This window comes from Silurus aristotelis, assembly GCF_946808225.1.
Source record: "Silurus aristotelis genome assembly, chromosome: 15".
Classification (NCBI taxonomy): domain Eukaryota; kingdom Metazoa; phylum Chordata; class Actinopteri; order Siluriformes; family Siluridae; genus Silurus; species Silurus aristotelis.
In genome coordinates, this window is record NC_139588.1 from 6,284,915 (window position 1) to 6,312,174 (window position 27,260).

General features: G+C 39.3%; 2 protein-coding genes and 1 long non-coding RNA gene across 6 annotated transcripts in view; 2 read left to right on the plus strand and 1 right to left on the minus strand.

Annotated features, from left to right (window-relative positions):
* anapc4 (anaphase promoting complex subunit 4) lies at positions 1–16,811 on the plus strand. Its single transcript, XM_083563020.1, has 28 exons — positions 1–386; positions 1,358–1,463; positions 2,777–2,909; positions 3,114–3,194; positions 3,296–3,322; positions 3,741–3,785; positions 3,904–3,988; positions 4,097–4,204; positions 4,987–5,070; positions 5,806–5,892; positions 5,978–6,042; positions 7,292–7,334; positions 7,452–7,528; positions 7,648–7,748; positions 7,853–7,904; positions 8,033–8,088; positions 8,240–8,286; positions 9,085–9,141; positions 9,233–9,289; positions 10,036–10,129; positions 11,058–11,155; positions 12,670–12,731; positions 12,832–12,870; positions 13,472–13,573; positions 13,710–13,796; positions 13,885–14,052; positions 15,719–15,842; positions 16,444–16,811. Exons 1-28 carry the CDS (start codon positions 279–281, stop codon positions 16,666–16,668), a joined length of 2,418 nt encoding a protein of 805 aa, XP_083419146.1. The 5' UTR covers positions 1–278; the 3' UTR covers positions 16,669–16,811.
* On the minus strand, positions 14,645–18,092 carry LOC310738341. The gene is made up of 3 exons (XR_014537057.1): positions 16,214–18,092; positions 14,984–15,946; positions 14,645–14,765 (listed from the first exon to the last, which is right to left on the minus strand). It is a non-coding gene; the product is annotated as an uncharacterized lncRNA (long non-coding RNA).
* The window catches only part of slain2 (SLAIN motif family, member 2), a gene marked incomplete at its 5' end in the record, with an annotated part of 24,317 nt that continues 14,490 nt past the window's right edge, over positions 17,434–27,260 (plus strand). For all 4 annotated transcript variants that reach the window (XM_083563060.1, XM_083563061.1, XM_083563062.1 and 1 more), the window contains 2 exons: positions 17,434–17,933; positions 21,863–22,005. In XM_083563060.1, coding sequence (XP_083419186.1) covers positions 17,434–17,933; positions 21,863–22,005 — 643 coding nt within the window. The remainder of the gene's footprint in view (positions 17,934–21,862; positions 22,006–27,260) is intronic.

The window sequence follows — 27,260 nt, forward strand, 5'->3', positions numbered from 1 at the left end:
AGTAGAGCTCTGATTGGTCGGTGTTTCTGTGCGACCCGTTTTCCCGGAAGTCTCCGGTTAAAAAGCGTCCTCGTTTCAAACAGAGGAAACAAATCCAACAGTAACAGTTCAGATGGAGTTCATCAGTCTATCATGTGTCCGTGTTGGTGGTCTGTGAGTGTTCGGGGACATTATAGGCTCCTTTAACTGCTGAAGACGATTAATGCAGCTAGCAAGGAGCTACATATAGCTTTATAAAGGACCTTCTTAAAGTTTGGATCCGTGTACAGTCCTTCAGCATGCGAGCTTTCAGGCAGGTGGGAGAGAAGCAGCTCCCCAACCCTGTCCTCTACATGGCCTGGTCTCCAAAGAGGGATCTCATAGCCCTGGCTAACACAACCGGAGAGGTCAGCACACACACACACACACACACACACACACACACACACACACACACACACACACACACACACACACACCCCCATACGTGGTTCTTCACCAAACTGTTACTACACATCTGGAGGCACACAATTGTACTGGACGTCTTTGGGATGCAGTAGCATGACATTTTCCCTTCACTTGAACTAGAAAACCCAAACCTGTTCCAGCATGACAATACCCCTGTGCACAAAGCCAGCTCCATGAATATCTGCTTTAGGTGGGTTGCAGTGGAAGATCTCCTGCTATAGGGCTTTAAACCCTACTGAAATCCTTTGGAATGAATTGGAACACTGACTGCACCCCAGGTGTCCTCACCTGACCTCATCCACATCAGTACCAGTATCAGTACTCAATCATGCCAAAAACATCTAGTGGAAATCCTTCCTGAAGAGTGGAGCTTATATTACTAAGGTCATAAATCTGGCCTGGGATTTTCAAAAAGCACATTCACATGATCATGCAGATTATATTATATTCTGAGAGTGAATGATATTTATTTCATGGCATCTTGGAGTTGATGGGGCAGTGGGTTGGGGTGGTTTATCAATGGGAGGTCAAGAAGCACACTAAAGCTAGAGCTTTCGTTGTTTGCTTAGTTTTTGTGGGGGGGGTTAGAAATCGGGAAAATGAACATTTAAATAAAAAATATGTATATAAATAAATGTAATATTCTCTAGTCATAATATGAATGTTTTAGTCTTGTGGTGGTTATATAAAAAAAAATTTACGTCGTGATCTGCAATAAACATTTATCACGACGTGTGTGTTTTCTCAGAAGCAGGTTCAAATAAACAGCTAGTGTTAAGAAGGAAATGAATGATGTATTACATTGTTACAGCTCCCAGTCCTGTAAACAAGACACAGCAATGTAAAGAATTGAAAGACGATCTTACTGTGTGTAATTGACCTCCGTTAATTTGAATTTTTTTAATTTCAGCTTTTGCTCCACCGTCTTGCTAATTTCCAGCGTGTTTGGAGTTTAGCGCCAAACGAAAACACCGGAAAAGATATCACTTCTTTGGCTTGGAGGCCTGATGGCAAAAGTAAGCTCTTTTTTTTTTTTTTTTACCCAGGAGATAGAACTCAAATTATATGTATTAAGCATCAGTGGGGGGGCCGAATCTGATTGACAACTTTGACACATGAATTCTGATCCGATTTCATGCCATGAATGCTCGCAGTATTGATTGATGCAGCAGAGATTTTGCACTTGACCCTGGAACGACTCTGAATCCGAACAGGCTGTTATTGTGCCCCAGATACTTTCTGTTCCTGTTTCTGAGAGTTTCAGATCAGTAATCTGGATTCCCAGAGCCTGGTGGTCTAGTGGTTAAGATGCAGCGCTCTCACCGCTGCGACCCGGGTTCGATTCCCGGTCAGGGAACCATCCCCAGCCACTCAGTGCTGGTCCCAAGCCCGGATAAATTGGGGAGGGTTGCGTTAGGAAGGGCATCCAGCGTAAAAAACATGTGCCAAATCAAACGTGCGGAGGATCCGCTGTGGCGACCCCTAACGGGAGAAGCCGAAAAGAAAGAAAAAAAATAAATAAAAATAAAAAATCTGGATTCCCAGAGCCAGGACCTTTTGGGCAGTGTCTATCTCGCTGGAGTACACTGGTGTCTGCTGTAAGACGTAAATTAGCTTTAGATGTTGGTCTAGTGGTTAGGATGCGGCGCTCTCACCAGCCACTCTTAGTGCCGGCCCCAAGCCCGGATAAATGGGGACGGTTGCGTTAGGAAGGGCATCCAGCGTAAAAACGTGCCAAATCGAACGTACGGATCATGGATATGAATGATCCGCTGTGACGACCCCTAACGGGAGAAGCCCGGTGGCAATGTTAATTCACATTCATGTGTATATAATGTGTTTGTGTGTGTGTGTGTGTGTGTGTGTGTGTGTGTGTGTGTGTGTGTGTGTGTGTGTAAAAGTGTGCATCAGATAAAAGAAAAAATTTTTTTATTTATATGTAAACATTGGTAGATGCACTTTACCTTTATTATTTTTTAATTGACCTATAATTTGTGAGCGATATTTAATATGTAGATCGATATTTCGCCGTCAAACTGTTTCTATGTGAACGTGACTCTTCGCAACACTACGAAGTCCGAGGCGTGTCCTGAGAGTCACATAGAATACAGATTTAACATGGCAGAGGTAGAGCTGTAACTTCCTGTTGACACAACAGGAAAAGAACGTCTAGTTTTTCTTTAATCTTTTTTCTTTTTATTTATTTATTTATTTATTTATTTATTTATTTATTTATTTTGCACTACAAAGGCCTGTGTGTGAAAGGGCCATGCATGGAGATGCACGTCCCTATTCTGTAATATTTCTCTGTTGTTGTTGTTGTTGACAGTCTTGGCGTTCAGTGTGGGCGACACCAAGCAGGTCATCCTGTGTGATGCTGAGAAGGCTGAGATCCTCCACCTGTTTCCTGTGGACTGCCCAGTGTCCTGTATGCACTGGATGGAAGTGCAGAGTGACAGCAAGTGGGTCTTATCTGTAATTATTATTACATTTATATGTACGGCATTTGGCAGGCACCCTTATACAGAGTGACTCCCAATTCTCTCATTCATACAACTGAGCAATTGAGGTGGTAGCAGGGTTTAAACTCACAACCTTCTGGTGAAAAGGCCAACATCTTGAATTTGAGTGATTTCATCAAATAACTTAATTTTTTTTTGTAAAAGCTCGCCGTCATCATCATCGGCTAACGAGTCGGAGGACGAGTCCAACCGTTTCCTGCCCAAGCTACCAACGTTACCCAAGAGGTCAGTTCGGACGTCAGGGTCAGAGCTTTGCTCGATTTGTCTTTGCACGCGCTCTGTTTTGAACGCTCGTTCTCAAGCGTTTTTGCGTTCTGTGTTTTCAGCTACAGCACGTCATCGAAGATTTTCAGGTGGGTGGACGCAATGTGCTGACTTGGCTCCTGTTTTGTAAGTAAGGCAGTTAATTAGATTTCAGTGCACAAATATTGGCGAGAAATCAGAAACAACGGGTTTCCAAGGTGAAGTGAATGCAAAGTTTTATTTTAAAGACGTCGTGTACAATTATGTGCCTCCAGCTTTGTGGTAACAGTTTGGAAAAGAACCACATACAGAAGGAAAGGTCAGGTGACCCAATACTTTTGGCAATATAGTGTATTACCCATTGATGGGTAGCTTTTGAAACGAATTAGTTTCGGTTTACACTAGGGGGCGCCCCCGAATAGTTGAAGGTTGGATGCTTCTATAGGAGGAGCCTGATTCGTCTAACATCTGGGGGAGACCAGATTGCAGTCTTCATCATGTGATGTATGATCTGATCTGATTTTGCAGTGAAGAGAAGTCTGATGAAGTCACTAACCTGCTGGGGGACGTCAGGTCAGTTGTTTGGATTTCTTTCCTGCTTTGGTGACCCTGAATCTGCAATAGCAATATATACCCTGATCTGAAATATTTTTATAAAAGTTTTTTTTTTCTTTTCTTTTCTTCCATCAAGGTTCAACATCCTAGTCGTAAGCGGGCCGTCCGGTTTTGTGGAACTTTATGCGTATGGGCTGTATAAGATCGCCACGCTAAAAGGGGTGCGACTTCTCTTTTCTTTCCTCTGCTTCTTGCTGTCTTTATACTTGTACAGTATTTATTGCTTTTCACCTTGTCAGAAAGAACTAACTGTGCTTTGGCGTTCTCAGATCACCGGTACGTGCCGCAGCCTCTGTCTGTCCAGTGACCTCAAATCTCTCTCAGTCATAACGGAAATAAGATCCTCGAACAGGAAGTCTGAGATTCAGTACATCCAGGTGAATGAAACACCTCAGGGACCAGGTCTTGATAACCTTCAGCTTTGTTTTACTGTCTGTTACTGTTTATTTTTAGTTTACAGTAGCTCACAAAAGTGAGTGCACCCCTCACATTTCAGCAACCATTTTATATCTCCTTGAAGGGCAATACTGTAGAAATGAAACTTGTATATATTTTAGAGTAGCCAATGTGCAGCTTTTACAGCAGTACAGATTTACTGTTCTCTGAACTCAATAATAATAACATACAGCCATTATTGTCTAAATATCTGCAAACAAAAGTGAGTACACCCTGAGTGAACATGTCAAACCTGTGTCCAAGGTGTTAATATTTTGTATGAGCACCATCCAGCACTACCTTATACCCTCCTGGGCATGAAATTCTCCAGAGCTGCACAGGTTGTTGCTGGGATCCTCTTCTACTCCTCCATAAGGACATCACTGAGCTGCTGGATGTTGAACACATGGCACTTCTCCACCTTCTGCTTCAGGATCCCCACAGGTGCTCAATAGGGTTTAGGTCTGGAGACATACTTGGCAACTTTATCACCTTCAGCTTCAGCTTCCTCAGCAAAGCATTTGTCATCTTAGCTTCATTTCTATAGTATTGTCCCTTGAGAAGTGGCGTGCACTCACTTCTGTGGCATACTGTAGATAACAGAGCATTGTCCTGTAGATATCAGATATTTTGAGGCAGGTTTTGCATGTGGGTGACAGATAATGATCGGGATTAAACATTGGGCCAGTGCTCGCATTAGGATGTTCTTGTTTCTTTCATTTAGATGGACACTGGACTGCTGTCCTCATGTCTTCCAGAGCTGACGAGGATGGCCCGCAAATTCACACACATCTCCACCCTAATACAGGTTCGGATCTCAATGTTGTCTTCCTGTGTTTTTGTATTATTATTTTGGTGTAACTGAAGACAAAACTCACGGTTCGGTTTAATTTTTATACGGTTTGGGGGAAGAAATGCAAAACATTTTGTCTTTTTTTGTTAATGCTGTTCATTATTAATGTTTGTGAACAGCAAATGTTTACATTTTCAAAAGCAGTTGCAACAAATAAGAAAAAATGCCTGCTTGGATAAATATTATATATATTAATAATAAATCTTATTTTTGGTATGGAGTGAGTAGCCACAGTGACCTGCGCTGTTACAGCTGTTAATTATTTAAAAAAATTTATATCTTTGGCATTGTTGTTCAAGTTTAATAGAAAAAACTATATAAAACCCCCCCCCCAAAAAAAAACAGGTGTAAATTATAGAAATACATTAAAAGTATAAACACACTTCCTTTTTTTTTAATCCATTATAAAAAAATGAACAAAAATATACTTTAAAAAAAGATAAATAAATAATTAAGTAAATATGTGAATAGGCAGTCAGTAGGGTCTAATATTGGTAAGATGTCAGGAAAAGGGGTCGAGATGGGGTCCACCTAGTCTTTTGTGTTCTGTTTTGTTTTTAAGAAAAACATGCACGTTTCTTTAGTTTATATGCAACAAACTAGGAAATATAATGGTATATGGTGTCATTGAAAAATCTTCCCTTTACACACTCTTGGCATCGTAAAATTGACTTCTTTGTCCTCTTGCAGTACCTGCGTCTGTCTCTCACCTGTATGTGTGAAGCCTGGGAAGACATCCTCATGCAAATGGATCTCCGCCTGACCAAATTTGTCCAGGTTCAATAACGCTGTTTAATGCTTTAATGCTTAATGCTGCTTGTTTCAATAATAAATGACAACTATATTTCTTGCTGTTTTGCAGGAAAAGAATACGAGTACTCAGGTTCAAGATGAGTTCTTGGAGCTGTTGCTATGGGGACATGCCAGGTACAGACACTTACTCTACTTACTTTTAGATCTTTTTCCCAACTATTTCCTCATACAAACTTGAGTCCAATTTTTCTCTCAGTGAATCGCTTAGCTGAATTAAGTTTTTATGAATTCGATGTCGATAGACAGTGTTTCCACGGGTCATGGAATTTCTGGAATATCATGGAGTTTTGAAAGGTCTATTCCAGACATTAAAAGTGAGGGAATTTTTATATTTTGTTTGTCCAAGTCATGGAATATCAGGGATTTTTGTTTGTCACTTTAAATGTTAGTTTTCATCAAAAATCTAATTTTTAGTTTTGAAACGGACAGAATTTCAGGTTTCATCAAAATAAAGTTTTTCTATACCGTATTTTGTTTATCGCGTCGTCCCTGCGTTTTGCCTATTGTTATGGATTAGGCTTGGAAACCAGGCTGTACCAGTCAACTAAAGCAAACATGCCAGGAAAATGTCATTTTTCAAGAGCTTTGGCTACAAAATTATCACGTCAAAGACTTAAAAAGTAGACGACAGAAAAGCTAAATGTGAAATTAGTAAAACTACATGCTTGCTTGCTGCATGCTTCCTGTATAAAGCTGACAGGAGCTTTGTCCCAAGTGCCCATCACTGCTCTACTACAGCTTCCCCGGATAGCTCCAAGAGAACAGCAGTTAGCCAATAAAGCTGCTCGCACCTCCAGCAATGACATTAGTGTGAAACACGGTGGAGAACATCTCGGCTTAACACCAGCAAAGAGTTTGGCTGAAATCTTGTGGTGCCTGAAGCTTACTGAGTCCCACAGGTCATCAGAACAAAGTGGTTTGTAGCTATAACATTAGCTAGCTAGTTATAGTGAATCTTTTTTCATTTTTTTTTCTTCATAGGTAGCCTTTGTTAGGTAGCATGTGGTCAATGAGGGAATTGAAAATGTAGCTAGTCAGTGAAAGTCAGGGAATTTTACATTTTGCTTAGATTTTGGTTTAGATTAACAAGATCACAAAAAAAGTTACCATGTCTTTAGTCCTGAGCTTCATGAGTCTTTGGGGCATGTGAGATGAGATAGGGTGGTGGCTTCTGGGCAGCATCTGTTATAATCAGTTTTTACAACACCTGTGCAAATCACGGCAGATTTAAATGTTAAAAATGCAGAGCTCTTAGAGTGAAAAGACATTAGTCTGCTATAGCTTCAATTGTCCAACAGGGGGCACTTAGTGACACGTTCAGTTCAAGTGCGTTTTGAAATTTATTTTTTATTTTTTTTCCCAGCCCTGAATTGCAAGCTCTTCTCATGAATCAGCTGACCGTCAAAGTAAGTCTGGAGAATGTAATATTCCTAATGGTTTAATTTATATATATATTTTTGTGTCTTCCACACAATGCAATAAAAAAATGAAACTCAACTGTTGTCTTTTTTGCCATTGGAAAGGGCTTGAAGATGTTGGGCCAATCCATCGAGTCGTCATACTCAAGCATCCAGAAACTGGTTATCAGTCACTTACAGAGGTATAACGTCTTGAAGGAACAGGAGAAGTCACGTCTGAAGCCAGCCAATCACATCTGTACTAATATTACAGGGCAGAGTAACGTAAAGATTAACATGCGACTTTCTCACCTTCTGTCAGTGGTTCAGAGGCTTTGCTGTACCATCTGAGCGAAGTAAAAGGCATGGCTTTGTGGAAGCAAAAGTTTCAACCTCTTGGTCTGGACCCTGCAGCTATAGAAGGTAAAAGTCATCATAATCTATTTGTAGGAACATATTAAAACACGTTGAAACAGTATCGAAAAACGGGGACTCATTAGTACTGTGCTGTGTCTTTTTGTGTCTAGACGCCATCACAGCAGTGGGCTCCTTCACACTAAAGGCTAGTGAACTATTACAGTAAGTCTCAGCACATGGCCAGCACATGTCTCTCTGATATGCAGTGCGGGAAAGCACGCTTGTAATCGTGTCCTAAGCCATTCATGATCGAGCTCTTCGTTGTATGTGTGTGTGCGTTTTCTTTCCAGAGTGATTGATAAAAGTATGAAGAATTTTAAGGCGTTTTTCCGATGGCTTTACGTCGGTAAGCGTGAAGCTCTCTGCCTTGTTTTGGAGCATGTGTTTTATTTATTTATTTTTCATACTTACAAATAGACCATAAAAAAGTCATCACCAATGTAATCGTGTGGGGTTTTTTTTGTTTGTTTGTTTTGTTTTTTCCTGTTCTTGGTAAGCAATGCTGCGCATGTCTGAAGATCACGTCCCAGCAGAACTAAATAAGGTGAGAACCCTGAGGAACAGCTTCATTGGAACGTGAGAGTTCAGTGGTGTTGGACTTCTGACTGGAAGGTCATGAGTTCAAATTCCAGCTCTTACCAAGCCGGCACTAATGGGCCCTTGAGCAAGGCCCTAACCTGCTCAATTGTATAAAAAAGATATACATACAGTAATTGCAGCTGGTCCCCGAGTTACGATGGTTTGACTTCCGATTCTTTCGACATTCCGACGACGATAGCAATATGACAAAATTGTACAAATATGTAGTTTTGCTCAGCAGGCAATGGTAGCAGCATATAATTATGGATCTCCTGCCTTGTGAGATTCTTACTCTCGCAAGCGGTCCACAGAATTCAGTTGTCTCGGTGTTGGGGCATGTCTTTTTATTGGACGTCACCTGACACTGAAACGGAGCACATCCAACTCCGACCCTCACTTGCGAACCGGTTTTCGTATATACTGTATAGTTTATACATTACGGTACTGTAAATGACTGTTTTGCTAAGTTATGTACTGTAATGTGTTCAATTATTAACAGTACACTACCCTATACTAATCACTATTCTTAAAGACTCCTTGTTAGATTGGGCCATGTCTCGATATTTTTAAGTTACGATGGCGTCATCGCAACGCATCCTGTCAAGTCAAGAACTACCTGTAGATCTACCTGTAGATCTACTCCTTGCAGATCCCCCATCCCACCCACCCCCAACGCCGCAACTTGTCATACTTTACATAGAACTAATTGTAGTTAACTAATTGTAAAACTAAATGATTACTAATTGTACTCCTGTGTACCCAGATGACCCAGAAGGACCTGGCATTCGTTGCCGATTTCCTTTCGGAGCATTTCAGTGCCGTGAGTAAATACTGTGCAAGCACTTCATTAAGCATTAGTACAAGTCTTTACAGCATACTGCATTGTCCGCTCGGCTTCTTTGTCGTGACAGAATGAGGAGCTGTTTGATCGCAAAGGAAAATACTTCAACGTGGAGCGAGTGGGGCAGGTAAGGACAAGTCAGCCGAGTCTGTGTCTGTATATGGGTATGTGTCCTAAAAGGAACTTCTTACTGTCTTTGTACTAGATGGGATTGCAGGATTTGAATTACATGCACATTTATTTAATACAGAAACTCCATGAAGGCATAGATTTTAATTTAAATAAATTTTTTCTTGTTTTCTTGTCATCGCAACTTAATTTTCTCACCATAGCAAAAGTTGTTTTCTCCTGATCTCGACATAAAGAAAAAGTTGTTTTCTCCTGATATCAAATTAATTTTTTTGTTGTCTCGACATGAACATTGTTTCCTTGTGATCATAAAACATGCTATGAAACATTCATTTTCAGTGTTAACATTTCAATAACACAGAAATAGTTAATCTAGAATCTTAACAGTAGGTCTTCCTTATCTTCCATTTTTGTCTGGTTCTCTGGGAAACTCTCTCTCTCTCAACTGCAGAGATAAAGTCCATATTTGCTGCGGAAAATTATTAAATTAGTATCTTTAATTAGGAAAGCCATTTCAGACACAAGGCGTGAGATTTTCTCGCGATACAAGTACCTCTTGAGAAAACGGGTTTTTATGTTGATCATGAGAAAATGGTCATGATGGCGAAAATATTATAATGCATTCCCTTAAATCTTGTATGTAATCTGTATTATATTTTTTAACGTATTATTATGTTTTGTCACCAATGATCACTCAGAGGTCTTTTATTTTATTTTATTTTTCTCTCTCCCCTTTTCCCCCAGTATCTGAAAGATGAAGATGAAGATTTAGTGTCTCCCCCAAATATGGAAGGCAATCACTGGGTGACGTTTGTTCAAAAAAGCACACAGCTAAAAGGCAATGACTCTTCTCTTATTATGAACTACAATCTGTGTCCACTTTAATGTGCACCCATGTACCTTTTATGCTGTTATCCAAACACATAAAAGACCTAGGATCTCTGTACCCATACTAGCTTTCCAGATTAGAAATCCAGTTTCCAAATGTTTTGCTAAGGCCACATTGTTAATACATTGTCATAACTATAGGTCGACCGATATCGCTGGCTAGGTTGAATCGTACTTGCTGGTAAATGATGAATCATCAGTTAATAAAAGCTTTAGAAGTATTGTTTGTAAAATTCAACATATACTAATGCATCTTTAGATCTTTTTGAACTATCGTGAATGAGGTACATCACCAGGTCTTGCGTGTCTAAACAAACACCATGTGGATTCAGTGATTCACCTCTAGAGGCCGCACTCATACTGCATAATATTAGCAGAACTTCCCAGCCACTCCAGCACAGACGCAACCCGGAAAAACTATCGGTATGGATTTTTTTCCGATAGTTCCAGCAATCAACTATCAGTGCAGATTATTTGGCAAATCCGTTCAGTCTACTTCTATTTTCCGGGTTATCTGTAATTAAAACTCGTAAGACGTTTAAAAATAAATCTTGCATATTAAAAAAATAAGTATTGCACCTTTTTATATGCAGCTTTTGACTTTAATCTGCATTTTTTTTATTTGGATAGCTGCATGAGAGCATGTACAGGGCCTCCCAAAAAAATGGGTTGCACTTTGATAAAATAAATATATAAGTATATAAATGTACATAATCTTTGGGCAGTTAGGGTTGGAGTTTGGATGATTCTCTCCTGTTTATTATTTAGTTTTTTTCTGTACGCTATGGCATTTTTAGACTGCTTGAATATTGTAGGATTAGGGTTTGAGGCTTTTCATTTTGACTTCTGCATAAGTTTTGTTTGTTTGTTTTTTGCAGAAAGTCCTCTGCTGTTCCCCACCTACCCTCAAAAGTCTCTGCACTTTGTGAAAAGGTTGATGGAGGGCTCCATTGACCTCTGTCTGCAAAAACCAGCTGTAAGTCTATTACTCCTGTGGACACACAATGCATATTTCTCAGACTCTCTATCGGTAACACAGCCGTAACTTCAGAGTTCCTATGTTTGGTTTGGTTTCTGAATGTTAAATTGCATAAAAAATCTTTAAAAAAAGAAAAAGAAAAATAAAAAAGTCACGGCTCTCTACACGTCCCAGTTGAAGAAAAAAGAAAAAGAAAAAAAAAAAAACCTGAAAACACATTTTCATTCCTCTCTTTAAAGTTTGCTTCTGAAGCAGTGCTGGCTTAGGGGAGTGTGTGTGTGTGTGTGTGCGCGCACATGCACGCACGCATAAGTGCTCTTTGGATTCCAGACAGCTAGAAATGAACCGTTATGACTGGAAATTGCTGTAGCATAAGAACTTTACTCACACACACACCAAACTTGCAATCTTTTCCCCCTATTCATGCCTATATACAATTTTCTATTTCCCTTGGGATACAGTGTACAAAATATAAATATATCTATATTCTTTTTTTTTCTCAGCTGTTGTCACATTGGAACTGAATACTAATTCTCTGTGTTCGGTGGTTATTTGTATTATTTTTACATATACTGTGTGTGTGTGTGTGTTAGTGTTATTTATATATATATATATATATATATATATATATATATATGTATGTATGTATGTATGTATGTATGTATGTATGTATGTATGTATGTATGTATGTATGTATGTATGTATGTATGTATGTATGTATGTATGTATGTATGTATGTATGTATGTATGTATGTATGTATGGTGTGTATTAGGGCTGTCAGTCAAATAAAGTAATTGTGATTATTCGCATGATTGTCATGAGTTATCTCATGATTAATCACAACTTAATCGCACATTTTCATCTGTCCCAAATGCACCATAAATTTAATACTTTTAGGTTAATAAGTTTTTAATACTCTAATGAACATGGGCATAGACAAATATTGATGCTTTGTGCAAATGTATGTTTATTTTTAGTGAAGCCAAACTCAACATAGAGCATGAAGACAAAATATTCTAACACAATGTGATTTGATGCAATAGTAAAAAAAAAATTGGATATGCAGTTCACTTACTTAAGTGCCTGCTGACTTCTAACAAATGGCCTTTTTTACTCTTTTTTTTTACTTTTTTTACAAAAAAAAAGAAGAAGAGAGAAATATGAAATAAAACCAGATGTCGTTTTAATGTTCTGTCTTTAGGAAGATGCAGCTCTACCTCTGCCATGTTAATCTGTATTCTATGTGACTTTTCGGACACGCCTCGGTCTCGGTGGCGTTGTGATACACCTAGTTCACGTAGAGGCGGTGCTGAGAGAACGCGCTCGAGAAACAGTTTAGCGACAAGAAATCCATCTACATATTAAATATCGATCACAAGTTATTGGTCACTTTAGAATGTAAAGCGCATCTACTAACAATTTTATATATAAATAAATAGTTTTTTACAGATCCAAATATGTTAAAAGCGATTTGAAATGTATTTTATTTATTTGTCTTCTTTTTGGTCAGGAGGTAATCGGGAGCTCAGTGAAGCAGGCTGTGTGTCTGCGGCTGTACTCGGTGCCTGAGAGGTAACACACTCTCTAACACTATAACACTATTACGCTTATTAAAGCTGTTTCTCAGATAAGAGATGCGCCGATGTGTATGCTTTTTTCTGTTTTCCTACAGTTCTGAGAACACCTCGCGGCTGTTTGAGCTTCCGTCACTGTGAGTGTACGCCTGTAACACCGTCACTGCCTCATTTCGGACATTCCGGTGTAATGAGGTTTAGGCCATTTTGTAAAGAGTAAAGAGCAGGCCATTTTAAAATGACAAACTGGTTTTACTCTGGGTATTTACCAGGGGTATCTACCACCATCAACCTTGATGTCTAGGTAGCAGCAGCACAGGTTTCCTGTAAATCCCATGTTCTTGTAGAGTGGCATGTTATGGCACAGAATTGACAGGCCACTCTGTGTACCATTTTCTGTAATGTGCTGCAAGAACATATATATATATATATATATATATATAGTAGAAGTATATATTTTAACTATGGTTTGTGTTAGTTATATGGATGTAATAGGGGAATGCTGGCTAGGGAATTGGTGGCATTGACCAAACAGAAGAGAACATTTTTTTTTTTTTTTTTTTTTAATTAATAACTATTGTGACCATATAAAATCACTGAATATACCACCAGTATTGTAATTTAATTCACAGAATGTTTTATTTTTCTGATTAATGTATATATGTTCTTATTATAGTTATTGTAATGAAATGTAATTATATGATTCATTTGGTTGCTCATTGCCCCCCTCCCCTACAGATGGAATGATAAAAATTCTGGAATGCTCTATGTAATCTTCTGTATGCCAGAGATGTCCACTTCCAAAATCTGCATCCTGAGAAGAGCAACAGACCCAAACAGGTGTTTGTCCCATCTCTTCTTAAATAACCTCTCTCCTTAAACACATACACACTCTCACACACATTGTTTTTACTAAATCACTCTGAGGGAAGTCTTCTTATTGGAGTAACTTTTTAAAATTTATTTTTTAATATAGATCGGTCCAAAATGGTTTGGTGGCTATAGATCTGAATACTTCTCCCCACACTGGGGTTGATGATGAAGTAGCAGGAACTGAACACTCGTAAGTTTTATAATATAAACCAAAATATAAACCTTCCATCTTTTTATTATTATTTTTGACACATTTTTAAAATCTCATTGCATTGCAGTAATTGCTCCTATACATGCCTTGATGCCCGTCTCTACGATGATGAGACCTTAACTGTGGTGTTGCAAGCCCAGGAAGAGAACGAGCACAAGCGCCGTCTTCTGGCCCAGCTCCCTCTCGGCCCTGCCCTCAGCTGTGAGAAGGAGTTTAGTTGGGATCCTGATTTTAGGTACCTCACTGGAATTATTGATATTTGTACTTATTTATACTTTTCTTTTAAGAAATAAAAATACTAGTGACAGCAGCTGATGATTTTGTGATGCACCAAAATATTAGTTTGTGAGGTTACACTTTTGGAATCTGTAACTAACAATATCCAGCCAGAAACTCACTGTCTTTAAGTGTGTGTGTTTGTAAAACACAGCATCTGGTCTTTTTCAGATACTGTTCACATTGTTTCTCTTTCTCTGTGTGCTGTTATTCTTATGCTTGCTGCAATTAGACTGATCCACACCAGAGAACCGATTGTCCTGCAAGTTGTTCGCAGTGGCATATCTGTAGCGTGTGCTCTCAATTTCCCAAATCCCTAAAAATGATATCCTGCTGTTTTAGGAGGCAGGGTTTGAAACAGAGGTCACACAAATTTTTGTGAGGGCCACATCATTTTTTCTTTTTATAATGATTGGTTGGTGGGTGAAAAACAAATAATTAGGCTACGTTAATAACTAGAGGTTGACCAATAGCTAGGTTGGATTGCACTTGCTAATAAACGATTAAAATAGATACTGGTTAAAAAAAACAAACATAGCAAACAGACCATGTAAAATAGTACTGAATTGTATTACAAAAAAAACTTACTAAATCATGGAAATGTGCAACATGAAAAAAATATGTATATATTAAATAATAAATATATTCATATAATAAATATAAACTATTACTCTCCGTAATAGCGAGGGAAATATCAAGGTCCGTGACGTCGGAGTGACGTGGGGCCGCCTTCCCGTGGGCTCACCACCTGCAGGAGGGACCGTAAGGGACGGTGCTGTGAGGATTGGGCAGCAGTCGAAGGCGGGGGTCTGCTTAGACTGCTGCCCCCGCGACCCGAATTACGGATAAGCGGGAGAAAATGAATGAATGAATGAATGAATGAATATTACTCTCCGTGCAGCGTGTAGTCACGTGTGTCAAAAACAACGTCACACAGCATCAGTGATTCGCCTCTAGAGGCCGCTCTTGTAATGACCACTAACGGAATCCGGAAAATGGAATCGGCATGGATTTTTTGCCGATTTCTATTCCAGCAATCAACAATCTGTGCCTCGGCCATTAACACGTAGGGGAAATTTTAGTTTAAAAGCCAACCTTTATTATCAAATACAGATATGATATGAGTAAAACTTATTTAAAATTTTAAATATGTCTCTGGCATTGTACTGAGGGCCATTTCAAATGTAGGAGCCCTAATTTAAAACATACTAGGTGTGGGTGATTTACATCATCCTGTACTTGAGTAAAATGAGAAGTACTTCCTTTATATTTATGACTCTGTTAGAACGTAAGCTACTACGCATTAATAATGCAGTGAAGTAAAAGTTTCTCGAAAATGAATATACTTTAAAATAGTAAAGTGGTAGTCATACTAGTGATAGTCACCTTTAAAAAAAAAAAAAAAGACTTATGTGTCACATGTTCATTACAGTAGAAATATTTCTTCGCATATCTCAGCGATATCTCAGGAAGCTGGGGTCAGAGCACAGGATAAAGGGCCTTGCTGATGATCCCCAAGAGTGGCAGCTTTAACCATTGAGCAACCACCTCCTATTCTTATATGTTCGCACCAATGCTTAATTGCACATCAAGCTCACAGTAGCTCTGTATAATTTTTGGAGCAGGTTGGACCAGCAAAGTGATGATATCCCAGTACGAGGCCTGACATGGGGAACCATGAGACGAGATCTGGAGAACATGAAAGCTCAGTTTGTGGCTGTAAATGGCATCCGCAAAGTGTCCTGTGTGGTAAGTAGTTCTGTATATACTTTCAGATTAGTCTTTTTTTTTTTTTTTCTTTTTTTTTTTTATAAAGATCTTAATAAATTTACATTTACGCTATTTTGCAGACACTTTTATCCGAAGCGACACACAAAAGTGCTTTAAAGTCTCTATCAATAAATAAATACTGGATCAGTAGGTTCCAGATACAATTCAGTATCCAGATACTCAGATACATCAGCCGAAAAAACTCTGTTGGGAGGAATTATTGCACTTTTAAAAACAAAACAAACAGGGGAAAAAAGTTGAAGTATTTGAGATCGAGGTAGGTCTTCAGTTGTGATTTAAAGATATGCAGTGACTCAACTGTTTGGACATCTAGAGAAAGTTCATGCCACCACCTCGGTGCCTGAACAGAAAAGAGTCTTGATGTATACCTACCTCTTACACTGAGAGATGGTGGGACCATTCAATCAGTGCTAAAAGATCTGAGGTTGATCGATCTTAGGTAGTAGTAGTTACAGATCTAGTTATAATAATGTCATTTTAGACATGATTCCTGTCCTGCAGCTCGTTGCTGCTGTTTTATTTAAACTAACCCTACACGTTTTCGCGTCTGCCAATCCAGCTGAGCTCGAACCTGCGCCACGTCCGTGTATTTGAGATGGACGTGGAGGATGAAGAGGATGAAGAGCGGGCAGACGAGTCACAAGATATCAGCTGTGACCAGGATGGACTGGTGGAAACCTCGACCAATCAGGGAGAAGATGGAGATGGAGAAGTGGCAGCATGTGAGGAGATGAGGGACGGGTCAGGAAACCTCTTGGAACAAACTTCAGGGTCAGATACATGATGAGCTGAGGTCATTATATCTCTAACAAACCAATATGTGACTCTATAATGATTGTTCAAGGTGAAATCGAATGTTTCATGTATATTTGTAATCACTGTAATGCTGCATTCACTTCTCAGAATAAACTGTTTTTTGAACATATTGTGCTCTGTTTTGCTATAATGTCTGTTCTGATTTATATTGTGTGGTTGGTGGACATTTAGTCCGCATATCCTGAAATAAAATATGAGCTATTGCTATGAGAATCTGTGTTAAAGGACAGGCAGAAGGTGTCTTGGCAGTGGAGGGCCGTTAGGGTTAGTAAACAAAATTAGCCACTTCATTACCTTTTTGGTAATTAATATAATAGTCGGTTCTCTTTATTTGTGTGTGTATATTTTTTGTGTTCTATATTCTCTTTAAGTGTGTGTGTAGAAGTTTGCGCGGCGTCGTAAGAAAAAGGAAAGCGGGAGAAAGCGCGTTCACGTGAGCCGTCACTCCCTAAACGTGCTCGTCTCCGCTTTCCGTGCGTGATGACGCAAGACGTCAAGTTTTTTCCACTTTCAATGATTGGTAAGTGCGGGACAGTAAAGATGGCGGCCGAGCCGCTGGTGTGTGCGAGTTGTCAGGAGAGATGACGGTGATCAGCCCGGGAGCGGATTGTACCGCTGCGGCACTGTCGGTGTAGAGGATTTAAACCGTTCAACGTCTTATTGACTTGCTAAGGAACAACAACAAAAAAAATTCTGATCCCCCTTCGGGTGTAGCAGCGCTCCTTCAGCCCAAATGGAGGACATCAACTCGAACATCAACGCGGACTTGGAGGTGCGGAAGCTCCAGGACTTGGTCAAGAAACTCGAGCAGCAAAACGAGCAGCTGCGGAGCCGCTCTGCTCTGTTGTCGTCCTCTGGGGGCCTGGTGGCCAACGCCAGGCCGCTGAGCGCCGGTTTCGACTCGCCGCTGTCGGCCGGAGCGGTGGCCGCCAGTCTGGCGGGGTTCACCGGGGCGGGGTTCGGCGGCGTGCGGTGCTTCGGCGGCGGCGCGCCACTGGAGAACTCGCGCTGTGCGAGCCCCAGGCGCTCGTACCACGGCGGCTACGGCTCGGCGTACGACAGCGACGGCTCCACGGCCAGCACGAACTCCTTCACCGCCGCCGTGAGCACCCCGTACTACCGCCGTCACGAGTCTCTGGATCGCGGCGACGACCGAGAGTCTTCGGTCTTGGACGAGGTGGAGATTCTGGATCTGGAGGACATGGACTGTCTGAACGAGGACGAAGACAGCTGGTGAGTCCAACAGCGGGGTCCATTTTTTTATTACTATTATTATTATAGGAATGTGTTTGTGTGTGTGTGTGTGTGTGTGTGTGTGTGTAATCACACCCTTGAATTGTTTGGGAGTTTGCCACAGCAGCTGTTTCCAGGCATCCAGCACAGGAACACTCCATTTTCTGGGCCGGCGTGTCAAACAGCTGACGTCATTAGTGATCACTTGGTGCAGTGGATCATCCAGATCACCAGCCCCTTCTTTATTGTCCTCTGGATGTTTGTGTTTGACTAATGTTCCCTTTTTAGAATGGGACCCAAACATGCTGCAGTGAGCAACAGATTGCCCTGAACAGACTGGGAGTGATTTGGTCTGGGAATGGTCAGGTCTTGGAGAGAGATGGTCTGAGAGTGATCCAGTCTGAAAGTGTTTAGGTCTGAGAGGGACATAGTCTGGGAGTGTTCAGGGATATCATTTTGACTTCTCGCACCATTGCTCTCAAACCTGGGCTTTAGGGATCACCCGGAGATTTTAAATCTGTAACAGTGATCAGCTGCTGCTTCCTTCTTTCCTCATCAAAATCATCATCATCATCACCTTCTACTATTCTTATTGAGAGTTCCGTATGAATAGTATATATATTTTTAAAAAGCTCTATGGCTAAAAAAAAAAGCTAAAATATTATTGGACATATTTAAATAATGTGTCCGTCTGAATATGTCTTGAACTTAAAAAATGCATTCTTTAGCGATGAAAATCATGCTTTTTTTCCGCTTCGATTCATCCAAATCTGCTTAAATATTTCCCTTTAAGTTTTTTAGTTGAGAGAAGGACAGTAACAGTAATCAATAGTTAACCATTTTTCCTTCTTTCCAACACTTCAACATCGGGAACTGTGTACTTTCTTCCTTATATTTCCACTTTGCCACTGTAACAGTCGCCTCATTCCAGTCAGTGGATTTAATGTTGTATGATCAGTTTGTGTGTGTGTGTGTGTGTGTGTGTGTGTGTATATGGTGTGTATGCTGTCCAACCATCCATTTATTAACAGTGGGTGACTCCGGATTTCATTATATTTTTGTAATTATGTATAAGGAGCTACTTCCTGTCTTTGCTATTGCACATTGTAAATGGGATTTTCTTCCATTACAGTTAAAGATGATCAGATTTTCTGGTTTAGACAAGCCATTCTCTCCCGAATCACGTTTTCCTACATTGCCATGAAGAGCAGAGGGGTGGCAACCCGTGATGCTGTAAATTGGATTAGATTAGAATAGATTAGATTAGAATAGACTCTCTAATGTTCAGCAGTTCGTTTCAGCTTGTATACAGCTCTAAGACAGGCTATAGTTTGTAGGCCAAAGACTGTGCTTTTTGGCCACTGTAGAATTTAGAAAACTATTATTAGCCAGTCAGAGAGCGTCATGTGACCATCCTGTCCCAAACAACACTGCTGACATACGCAGGTGTCGGATCAGGAAGGCACAGTTGTTGTCCTTTGGTGCCATTCGACCTGACCTTTCACTCTGTTAATATACTGCAGATCAGCTTATAAAAGCTAAACTGCATGAGATATGTTTCGATATGTGACTTACTGGTGTGTTTGAACTCCGTTACTTTCCACCGCCTGTATTTTAAGGCTTTACACAAAATCTGTTCAGATTTTCCACTCGGACAGGAACCGGTCTAGAGCTTGTGTGTGTGGATTTTTGGGCAGAAGTGCAACAGAATCTCAGGGGATGATGTGGGAAAACCCTGCAGCAGCTGTGGTCAGAATTTTTTTGTTTTGTTTTGTCGCTCTGCATCTGTATGTGAGGAATGTGAAAAGTTGCTGACTGCGGAGAAGTTTGCGATCTTATTAGGCAGGCAGTCAGTAAGATTAAATAAAGGAAATTCTTTTGGTAGTAAGGGACATTGAGTATTAACTAATATTGATTAAACTTATTGTTTTCTCTAAAAACTCAATCAACTCTTCATACTTTCTCTGTAAATAGAATGAAGTACAAATGTAATATCAGTACTAACAAAGAAGTCTCAACATACTATATTAACATTTTCAGCTTCAAAAGATCCATTTCTTTTCCATTTCTTTTCTATTTCTAGTTATCCTGATATTTACACATTGACTCCAATGATCTTTAATATTATTAGCGCTTAATAGTGTCTGAGTGTAGAAGATTGAATGGAGGCTACACTAAAAGAAAGGATCACCATAACTTGCACATCTTACCTTCATACTTTAATACAGACATTCAAACTGGATAAAAAAAAAAATAATAACCTGACTGTGCATATTTATTTATCACTCGGCACAGTTAGCCGAACACCTTGTTTCCAGCAGAAGCCGAATTGCTTTTGGACCACCTTATAGCACTTGGAGATATGAGAAATGATGTCATTTTGAGTTCCCGCTTGCGAGGTAAATTGAATGCAGCGTGAGCGCAAGTTCAGTTACTGAGTCATGCTGTAATCCTGCATTACCATCACAGAGGTTTAACAGGCAGACAGTGGTGTTACTGATGCCAGAAATGCTGCTGTAATCAAAATAGGTTTGCCTGACCTTCGGAGTTAAGAAGATTCTTGTGTAAATTATTCATGAAGCCTAAGCAGTGCTCAAGAAGTAAGCGTACTTTTAATTGGCTTAATGTCTTCTTATAAGGTTCCTCAAACCTCTTCCTAAAGATTGTAAGGTGTTGACGGAATACTGTAGCTAGACAGCATCGAATGGTGGTCTGTAGGATGGCTATGGAGGTAAAGAAGAGTGAGGACTAAAAAAAGGTCTGCCAATTAAACTCAGAAGCAGTTATGTAAATCGCCGATTCCTGAGGCTGGTAATTCTAATATACTGCAGCAGAGGTAGCTCTTCATGATAGGAATGATGGACTCTTCTTTCTCTTTACTACACTGTTTTTTTTGACACTATGGATTTGTACAGTAGATGTAGTAGTGCTAATCGGGCTATAGACCATGTACTCACCCTTTCCTCGGCATAAGACAACTGATGATCTAAAGCACTTAAGGAGGCAAGAAATGTCACAAATGAAGTTTTGACAAGGCACACCAGTGAATTTAAAACCATTCCAGTTGCCTACCTCCTGATTCCGATAAGAGAATGTCTTTCCTTTCATTGTTGGACTTCTTCAGTATTAATGTAGAAAATCATACAAATAAATAAAAAGTTTGACCTTAGTGTACTTGATGAACAGCTTCTGCACATTTTTACACTGTCTATAGCTTTTATTTTTATTTGTTGTGTGTGTGTATGTGTGTATATGTATGTATATGTATGTATGTATGTATATATATATATATATATGTGTGTATGTGTGTATATGTATGCATTTTGTTGCTGCTATGCAATGACAATGAAGTTCTGTCTACCTATCAATCAATCTGTCTTTCACTCTCAAGTTCTATTTCAGTTTACTTTATTCGTATGATTGTTTGCATGTAATATTGGCAAAGCTTCAACAGACTGGAATTGAAAATAATGAATGATGCGCCTTATACTAGTCAGAGCGCTTGACATTAGCGACCGCTATCACTTTCTCAAAACTCGCCTGTTTTAGAGTTTTAAACGTGCATTCCAGGTGCTACTACATCATTATTTAGCCACACAGTCATGTCTGTGACGTCGTTTCGGAGATGTAGACAGCGTTCAAAACAGAGTTTCTTAACTTGGTCGGTGCCATTGCATGTATTTCAGTTCACTACATTAAAATAGTGGTAATTCTTATAAACATATCATCTGCAGCAGAGGTATAATTCAGATCAGTACATTATTTAGTGGTTGATGGTTTATTGTTGAGTAACTTTCCAAACTTGGATCTGTGGTTTCTGTTATTCACTTTAAAAGAAATCATTAATGTTGTTATTACAGACCGTAAATCATACTTCATCTAAGCCATTACTTAAGGGTGTGTGTGTGTGTGTGTGTGTGTTTTGCAAGGTTATATGAGGCGAAGCTGAACAGTCCCCTTCAGAAAGCCCTCAGTCCCATCGTGTGGTGTAGACAAGCCCTGGACAATCCTAGCCCTGACATGGAGTCAGCCAAACGCTCCCTTCTGCACAGACTCGACCTCACCATGACAGGTAACACAGACACACACACAAACACACACACACTCGTCTGTCATGGTTTTGTCTATTCTCTTTTTTCTTTCTTTTTTTATCGACCGAAATCTTGTGTATTTCATTTTGTCCTCTTTTTTTTTTTTTTTCCACACTTCACTGCTAAAGATGTTCGTCTTCCTTTTTTCCTTCTCCTCCACTTTGTCTCTTTTGTCTGCTCTTCTCCCATCTCCTTCTCAGTGAGCGTGTTTTCAGCATGTGGGCTGACAGCTTACTCTACCCTGTTCTCTGTTTTAAAAACCCACGTGTGTGTGTGTGTGTGTGTGTGTGTGTGTGTGTGTGTGTGTGTGTGTGTGTGTGTGTGTGTGTGTGTGTGTGTGTGTGTCCAGGCTCTTTTGCTAATTATAGGGAAAGCTCTAGGAGAGCTCAGATCATTGGGAGAGGTGTCCATGCCATTTTTACTTGGTTATGCTCATATGAAACCTGATTTGAGCAACACTGTGGAAAACTACTTTAGTCTCCAAACCCTTCAGCGTGATCCAGGAAACCACCAGGACCGTCCACCATGAGCTCGCTAATTATTTCATATGACGTAAAATTTTGCCAAATGCTTTCAGGTTTACAAGTGAGGTAAAATCCACTCTCAACATCAACCTGAGCATATAGATGACACGCTCATTAGTAGGGATGTTTTTTTTTTTTGGGACCAGTACGTAATTGGGTCAATACCAGATTACAGATAGGGTCAAAAGATATTGTTATGGATACCTTCGTTGTTTTATCTCCGTATACAGTGGCCAACATTTGGCGTGCACAATATCCAAGCTAGGACGACACTAGTGTGCAATAAAAGCAATAGTGTAGTAGTAAACAAAGGAAGCAACACTAGTAATATAATGAAACATTTACGAACAAAACGCCATCCACCTCAAGCAATGCGCTGTATTTACTATGTCTCTGTCACCAACCGCAACTCCCCTGCCTCAGCCTCGAGCGAAGGCAACTTTCATTAGAAAATTAGAAAGTTTTTAGTTAGTACTACTAGTCTTTGGGTTGTAAATCTTAAATATGTGTAACTCCACAGGAAGCGCCGTGTTAGAAAGGGTTTCACGTCAATGAGACCGAGACCTAGAAACCGTCCTCTTCTTCCCCGTGTCATGTCAGGGAGCTTTTTCTTGCCACAATCGCCACTGGCTCACTCATTAGGGATTAACTTCCAATCACAAGGAATGAATTTACAGACACTTAACTTATAGATTTATACAACTTTTTAACTGCTTGATGTCTGTAAAGCTGCTTTGAGACAGTGTATGTTGTTAAATGTGCTACACAAATAATAATGATTTGAATTGAGTAGCGGTGTCTTCTTGCAGTACTGGTATTTTAACACAATATATTGTGTTTTTCACCCTTTGCATCGTCTTCACTGACTTTGGTACCTTTCTAGGAATATATAGATTAGAGCTGCTTAAGAAGTTTTAAAACTGGTCCAGACCTCCTCCTCCGACCGGATGGGCATTTTTTTTATTTCTTGAATTGAAAACTTTGTGTTTTTATATTTTATTTTTGTTTTTAAGAAATGTTCTCATCTCCTTTACTGTTAGTATAATTTATCATTTAACTGCAATTCACTGGGTTTTAATAAAGTAAAAAAAAAATAATAACATTATTAATAAAAATTAAAACAATATGCAATAAATAATAATAAATGATTGATAAATAACAATGCATTTCATGGACTGGACTTGTAAAGCATCTCTAATTGTCATTGCAGTTCTTATGTAGTTCATAGGATGACGTTTGTTTTTTTACATACAATTGAAGAAGCAGGAAAGCAAATTCATATTAAGGTTTACTGAACTTGATTAATGTGCAAGATGGCTGGTGTGTTTGTGTTTGTTGCTCAGTCCATGGTAACCAGTCTCTTGTCTTTACACTCCTGCCTGTAATATACACAAGAGCAGGGGATAGCGCTATAATTAAATAAAGTTTCAGAGATGGAGCAAAAAGAGACGAAGAGGAATTTTAAATATGAACTTAATTTAAACTTTATACATATATAATTCATGATCATTTTATTTTATTTTCATTATCATAATTTAGTCAGTCTTTATTTGTGAAGTAGCTGTTGTGCTGGAGAAGAACTTCACCACCAGCTGGTTTGAGGCTCACAATATTTATTTCCATCTTTTTTTTTTTTCTGTAGCTATGATGCGAGGACCTTTTTATCTGAAATGCATGACATGAAAATTAGTATGATCAGATGATTAGGATAATCAGATGATCATCTGGTGCTGGCTTTCATTTATGCAAATGCTGAATAGGATTCAACACCATGCGGCGTGTAGCACTCACTAATTACTAGAGGTCGACCGATCGTGGATTTTACCGATAGCTAATTTGGTTTGTACTTGCCGATGACAGATTAATCATACAATAGATGTTTTAAATTGGATACTAGATATAAAAAAAAAACACAACACTCCATGTAAAATAGTACTGAAATTTATATAAAAAAAAACAGTACTTAATCATAAAAATGTGCTAAATGAAATAAATATGATATATATATTTTGAGGAAAACAAAAGATGCATTTAAACTGAAACAAAAAATAACACTCAGAATAAATAGGAGTTACGTCCATAATGAGTAAAAGACACTTCAAATAAACAGCATGTGGTGTCAGTGATTTACCTCAAGAGGCCGCTCTCGTACTGTATAACGCAACCCGGAAAAACTATCGGTATAGATATTTGCGGATGGCTCTATCAGTAAAACCGATATCGACCTCTAGTCGATAGTCGCTTTAGGGCACTTGTACAACCCTAAGAATCAGATTGGTTCAGATTTAAGGCTACACGAACAGAGACAACTGAGGTCACTGGTTTGATTCAATTTGAATATGTCTCTAACATTTTTACACCTGATACACACACTTTCACACACACACACACACACTACTTGCATTACTTGTATAAATCTAATCAAATATATTCTGAAACACAAGCCAGGTCCAGGCTTTTGCAACAAAAAAAGGACCAGCAAATAAATTCAGCATGGACCAGGAATAAAAAGCTCCAGGGTTAGTAAATCACGAGTCTGGTAGTTGAATAGACTTTCAGTGTTAAGGATGACGAAGGGTTCTCTTTTGAGTGAGTTTCCTCTCCATGGTTTCTTCCATCTCGTGGAGTTCTCTCCTTGCCGCTGTCGCTACTGGCTCACTCATCAGGGATAAACTTATATGGAACAAATACTTTCCCTATTCCTACTTTCCTTTCTCTTCCTCTATTTCCAGGCATGACTCTCACAATGCCAGCTTTTCTCTGTATATATCTCTTGCTCTGTCTGTCTCTTTCACTCTTTTATTTCTCTCTCTCTTTTTCTCACACCTATTTCTCATTATTTTTCTTTCTTTCTCATACTCTCTCTGTTTTTGTCTCTCCCCTTCTCTCCTTTGTCATTCATTCTTCTCTCTCACTTTTGCTGTCTGTCACTTGTACTCATTCATTCTCTCCTTCCCAATCTCTTTTAAGCACTTTATTTCTCTCTTTCTCTCACTCGTTCCTGTCTTTCACTCAACTTACTCTCTCTCATCTCTTTCTCTATTTTATGCACAAATTTCTCTCTCTTTCTCTCTCTCTCTCTCTGCCTAGGATTGAACCCCATCGTTGGCAGCACATGTAAGCACCATATCGGGTTAAAGAACATCTCGTAAACAGTTCATCGATTCTTTCAATTGGAATTGCAAAAAAGGTGTACATGTAAACGTGGCTATTGAGACGGACAGATATAAAGGCTAAGCTCCTTATCCACTAATAGACCCTAAGTCGTATTAGTGTAGGGGTTTGTACATGCCAAGATTGCAGTTCAAGTTCATTGTGTTGCTGATTCAGGTCAAAATACTACCATGTTGTAACTTGCGCCTCGGTCCCTCACATGCAGACAGATAGTGAACATCTGTGAAAAGAGGCCTTTCTCTTTACTGTACTGCTCTGGAAAAGCCATCATTTTAACCCACTTTTAGATGGAAAAAACAGTCTTATGTTTGTAGGAAGGTATTTGGATCTGTATGTTTTTATGTGGAAAAGTGTTGGTAAAAAATTATACTGTGTGGCGGTTTTTCTGCATATAACCATCATATTTTTTCCCCTCTAACAATAACCCATTCTATTTCCTAATTATTACTGTGATGTTGGCAGTCCTTAATTTCACATGTTGAAATATTTGAATATATTCAAGACACAAACTCTGGTACCACAGCGGTGGACAGTAATAAAGTAAATGTATCTCCTTACCGTACTTAAGTAGCTTTTTCTACTTTTAAGTAGCTTACTTGCAAGCTAAGTTCAAGTCAAAAACCTTTTATTTTTTTATTTTTTATTAACTAAACTATATTTTGCTAAATCAGTCCACAAAGTGGATTTGTGCAAATTTTTTTATTAGTTATTTGATAGTATTTGAAAAGAAGGTTTTGCGCTCATGATAATTTGAATAGATATCAGACAGTTTTTGACTAATCGTTATATTAATAGATCGGTGTGCTGAGTCTTTTCACATAAACCGATTCCATTAAAAGTCTTGTGGCAATAGTAACATCCTAGGCTTTAATAAATCATAGCACTTTGGATACTTAACATTTGAAGGCAAATATTTGTGTACTTTTATTCAAGGGAAAGTTTAAAGGCAGCACTTTTACTGAAGGCATATTACCGATTGTATCTCTACTTTTACTCAGTACATGGTTTGTGAACTTCGTCCACCACTGTCTGGTAGAGAAAACATTAAACTTTGTTTGATTGTGTATTAGTGATTTTTTCCCCCCTCCTAAGCTGACTTTTAGTGTCCACCGTCCCTGAATAATGCAGTAGAAGGGAAACAGTAGAGATGAAAAACGAAAGTGGGAGATGTAAAAGCATGGAAATAGAGTCTAATGGCCTCTTGAGTGTCCAGCTGTCAGAGTAGGATCTGCTAGGTGATTATTCCATCTGGGATAGGAGTCTGAGCTACAGCAAGTCTTTGGGGGCTGGGAGTCTGGGGACTTTCAGGAAGAGTTCAGCTCTATTACTGGGTTGTTAATGACTGAGGCTTTTCATAGTGTTTTGTAGTAAATGGCTACATTGTGTGTGTTTGAGGTACATTGTGCACATATGGAGTGAATAGTGTCTATTGTTAAAGCACTGGACACACTAATAAAGGCTTTCTGTATTGGCCTTGCCTCTGTCATATGCTTAAATAGACTTTAAGTGCATCGTCATGCTCACTTGTTCTGCAGCAG

Bases quoted from the DNA above. Each gene is read 5' to 3' on its own strand.
- anapc4 (XM_083563020.1), top strand. From the start codon at position 279: ATGCGAGCTTTCAGGCAGGTGGGAGAGAAGCAGCTCCCCAACCCTGTC. The intron at 2,910-3,113 runs GTGGGTCTTATC...TTTTTGTAAAAG, and splicing joins GAAGTGCAGAGTGACAGCAA to CTCGCCGTCATCATCATCGG. The intron at 11,156-12,669 runs GTAAGTCTATTA...CTTTTTGGTCAG, and splicing joins TCTGTCTGCAAAAACCAGCT to GAGGTAATCGGGAGCTCAGT.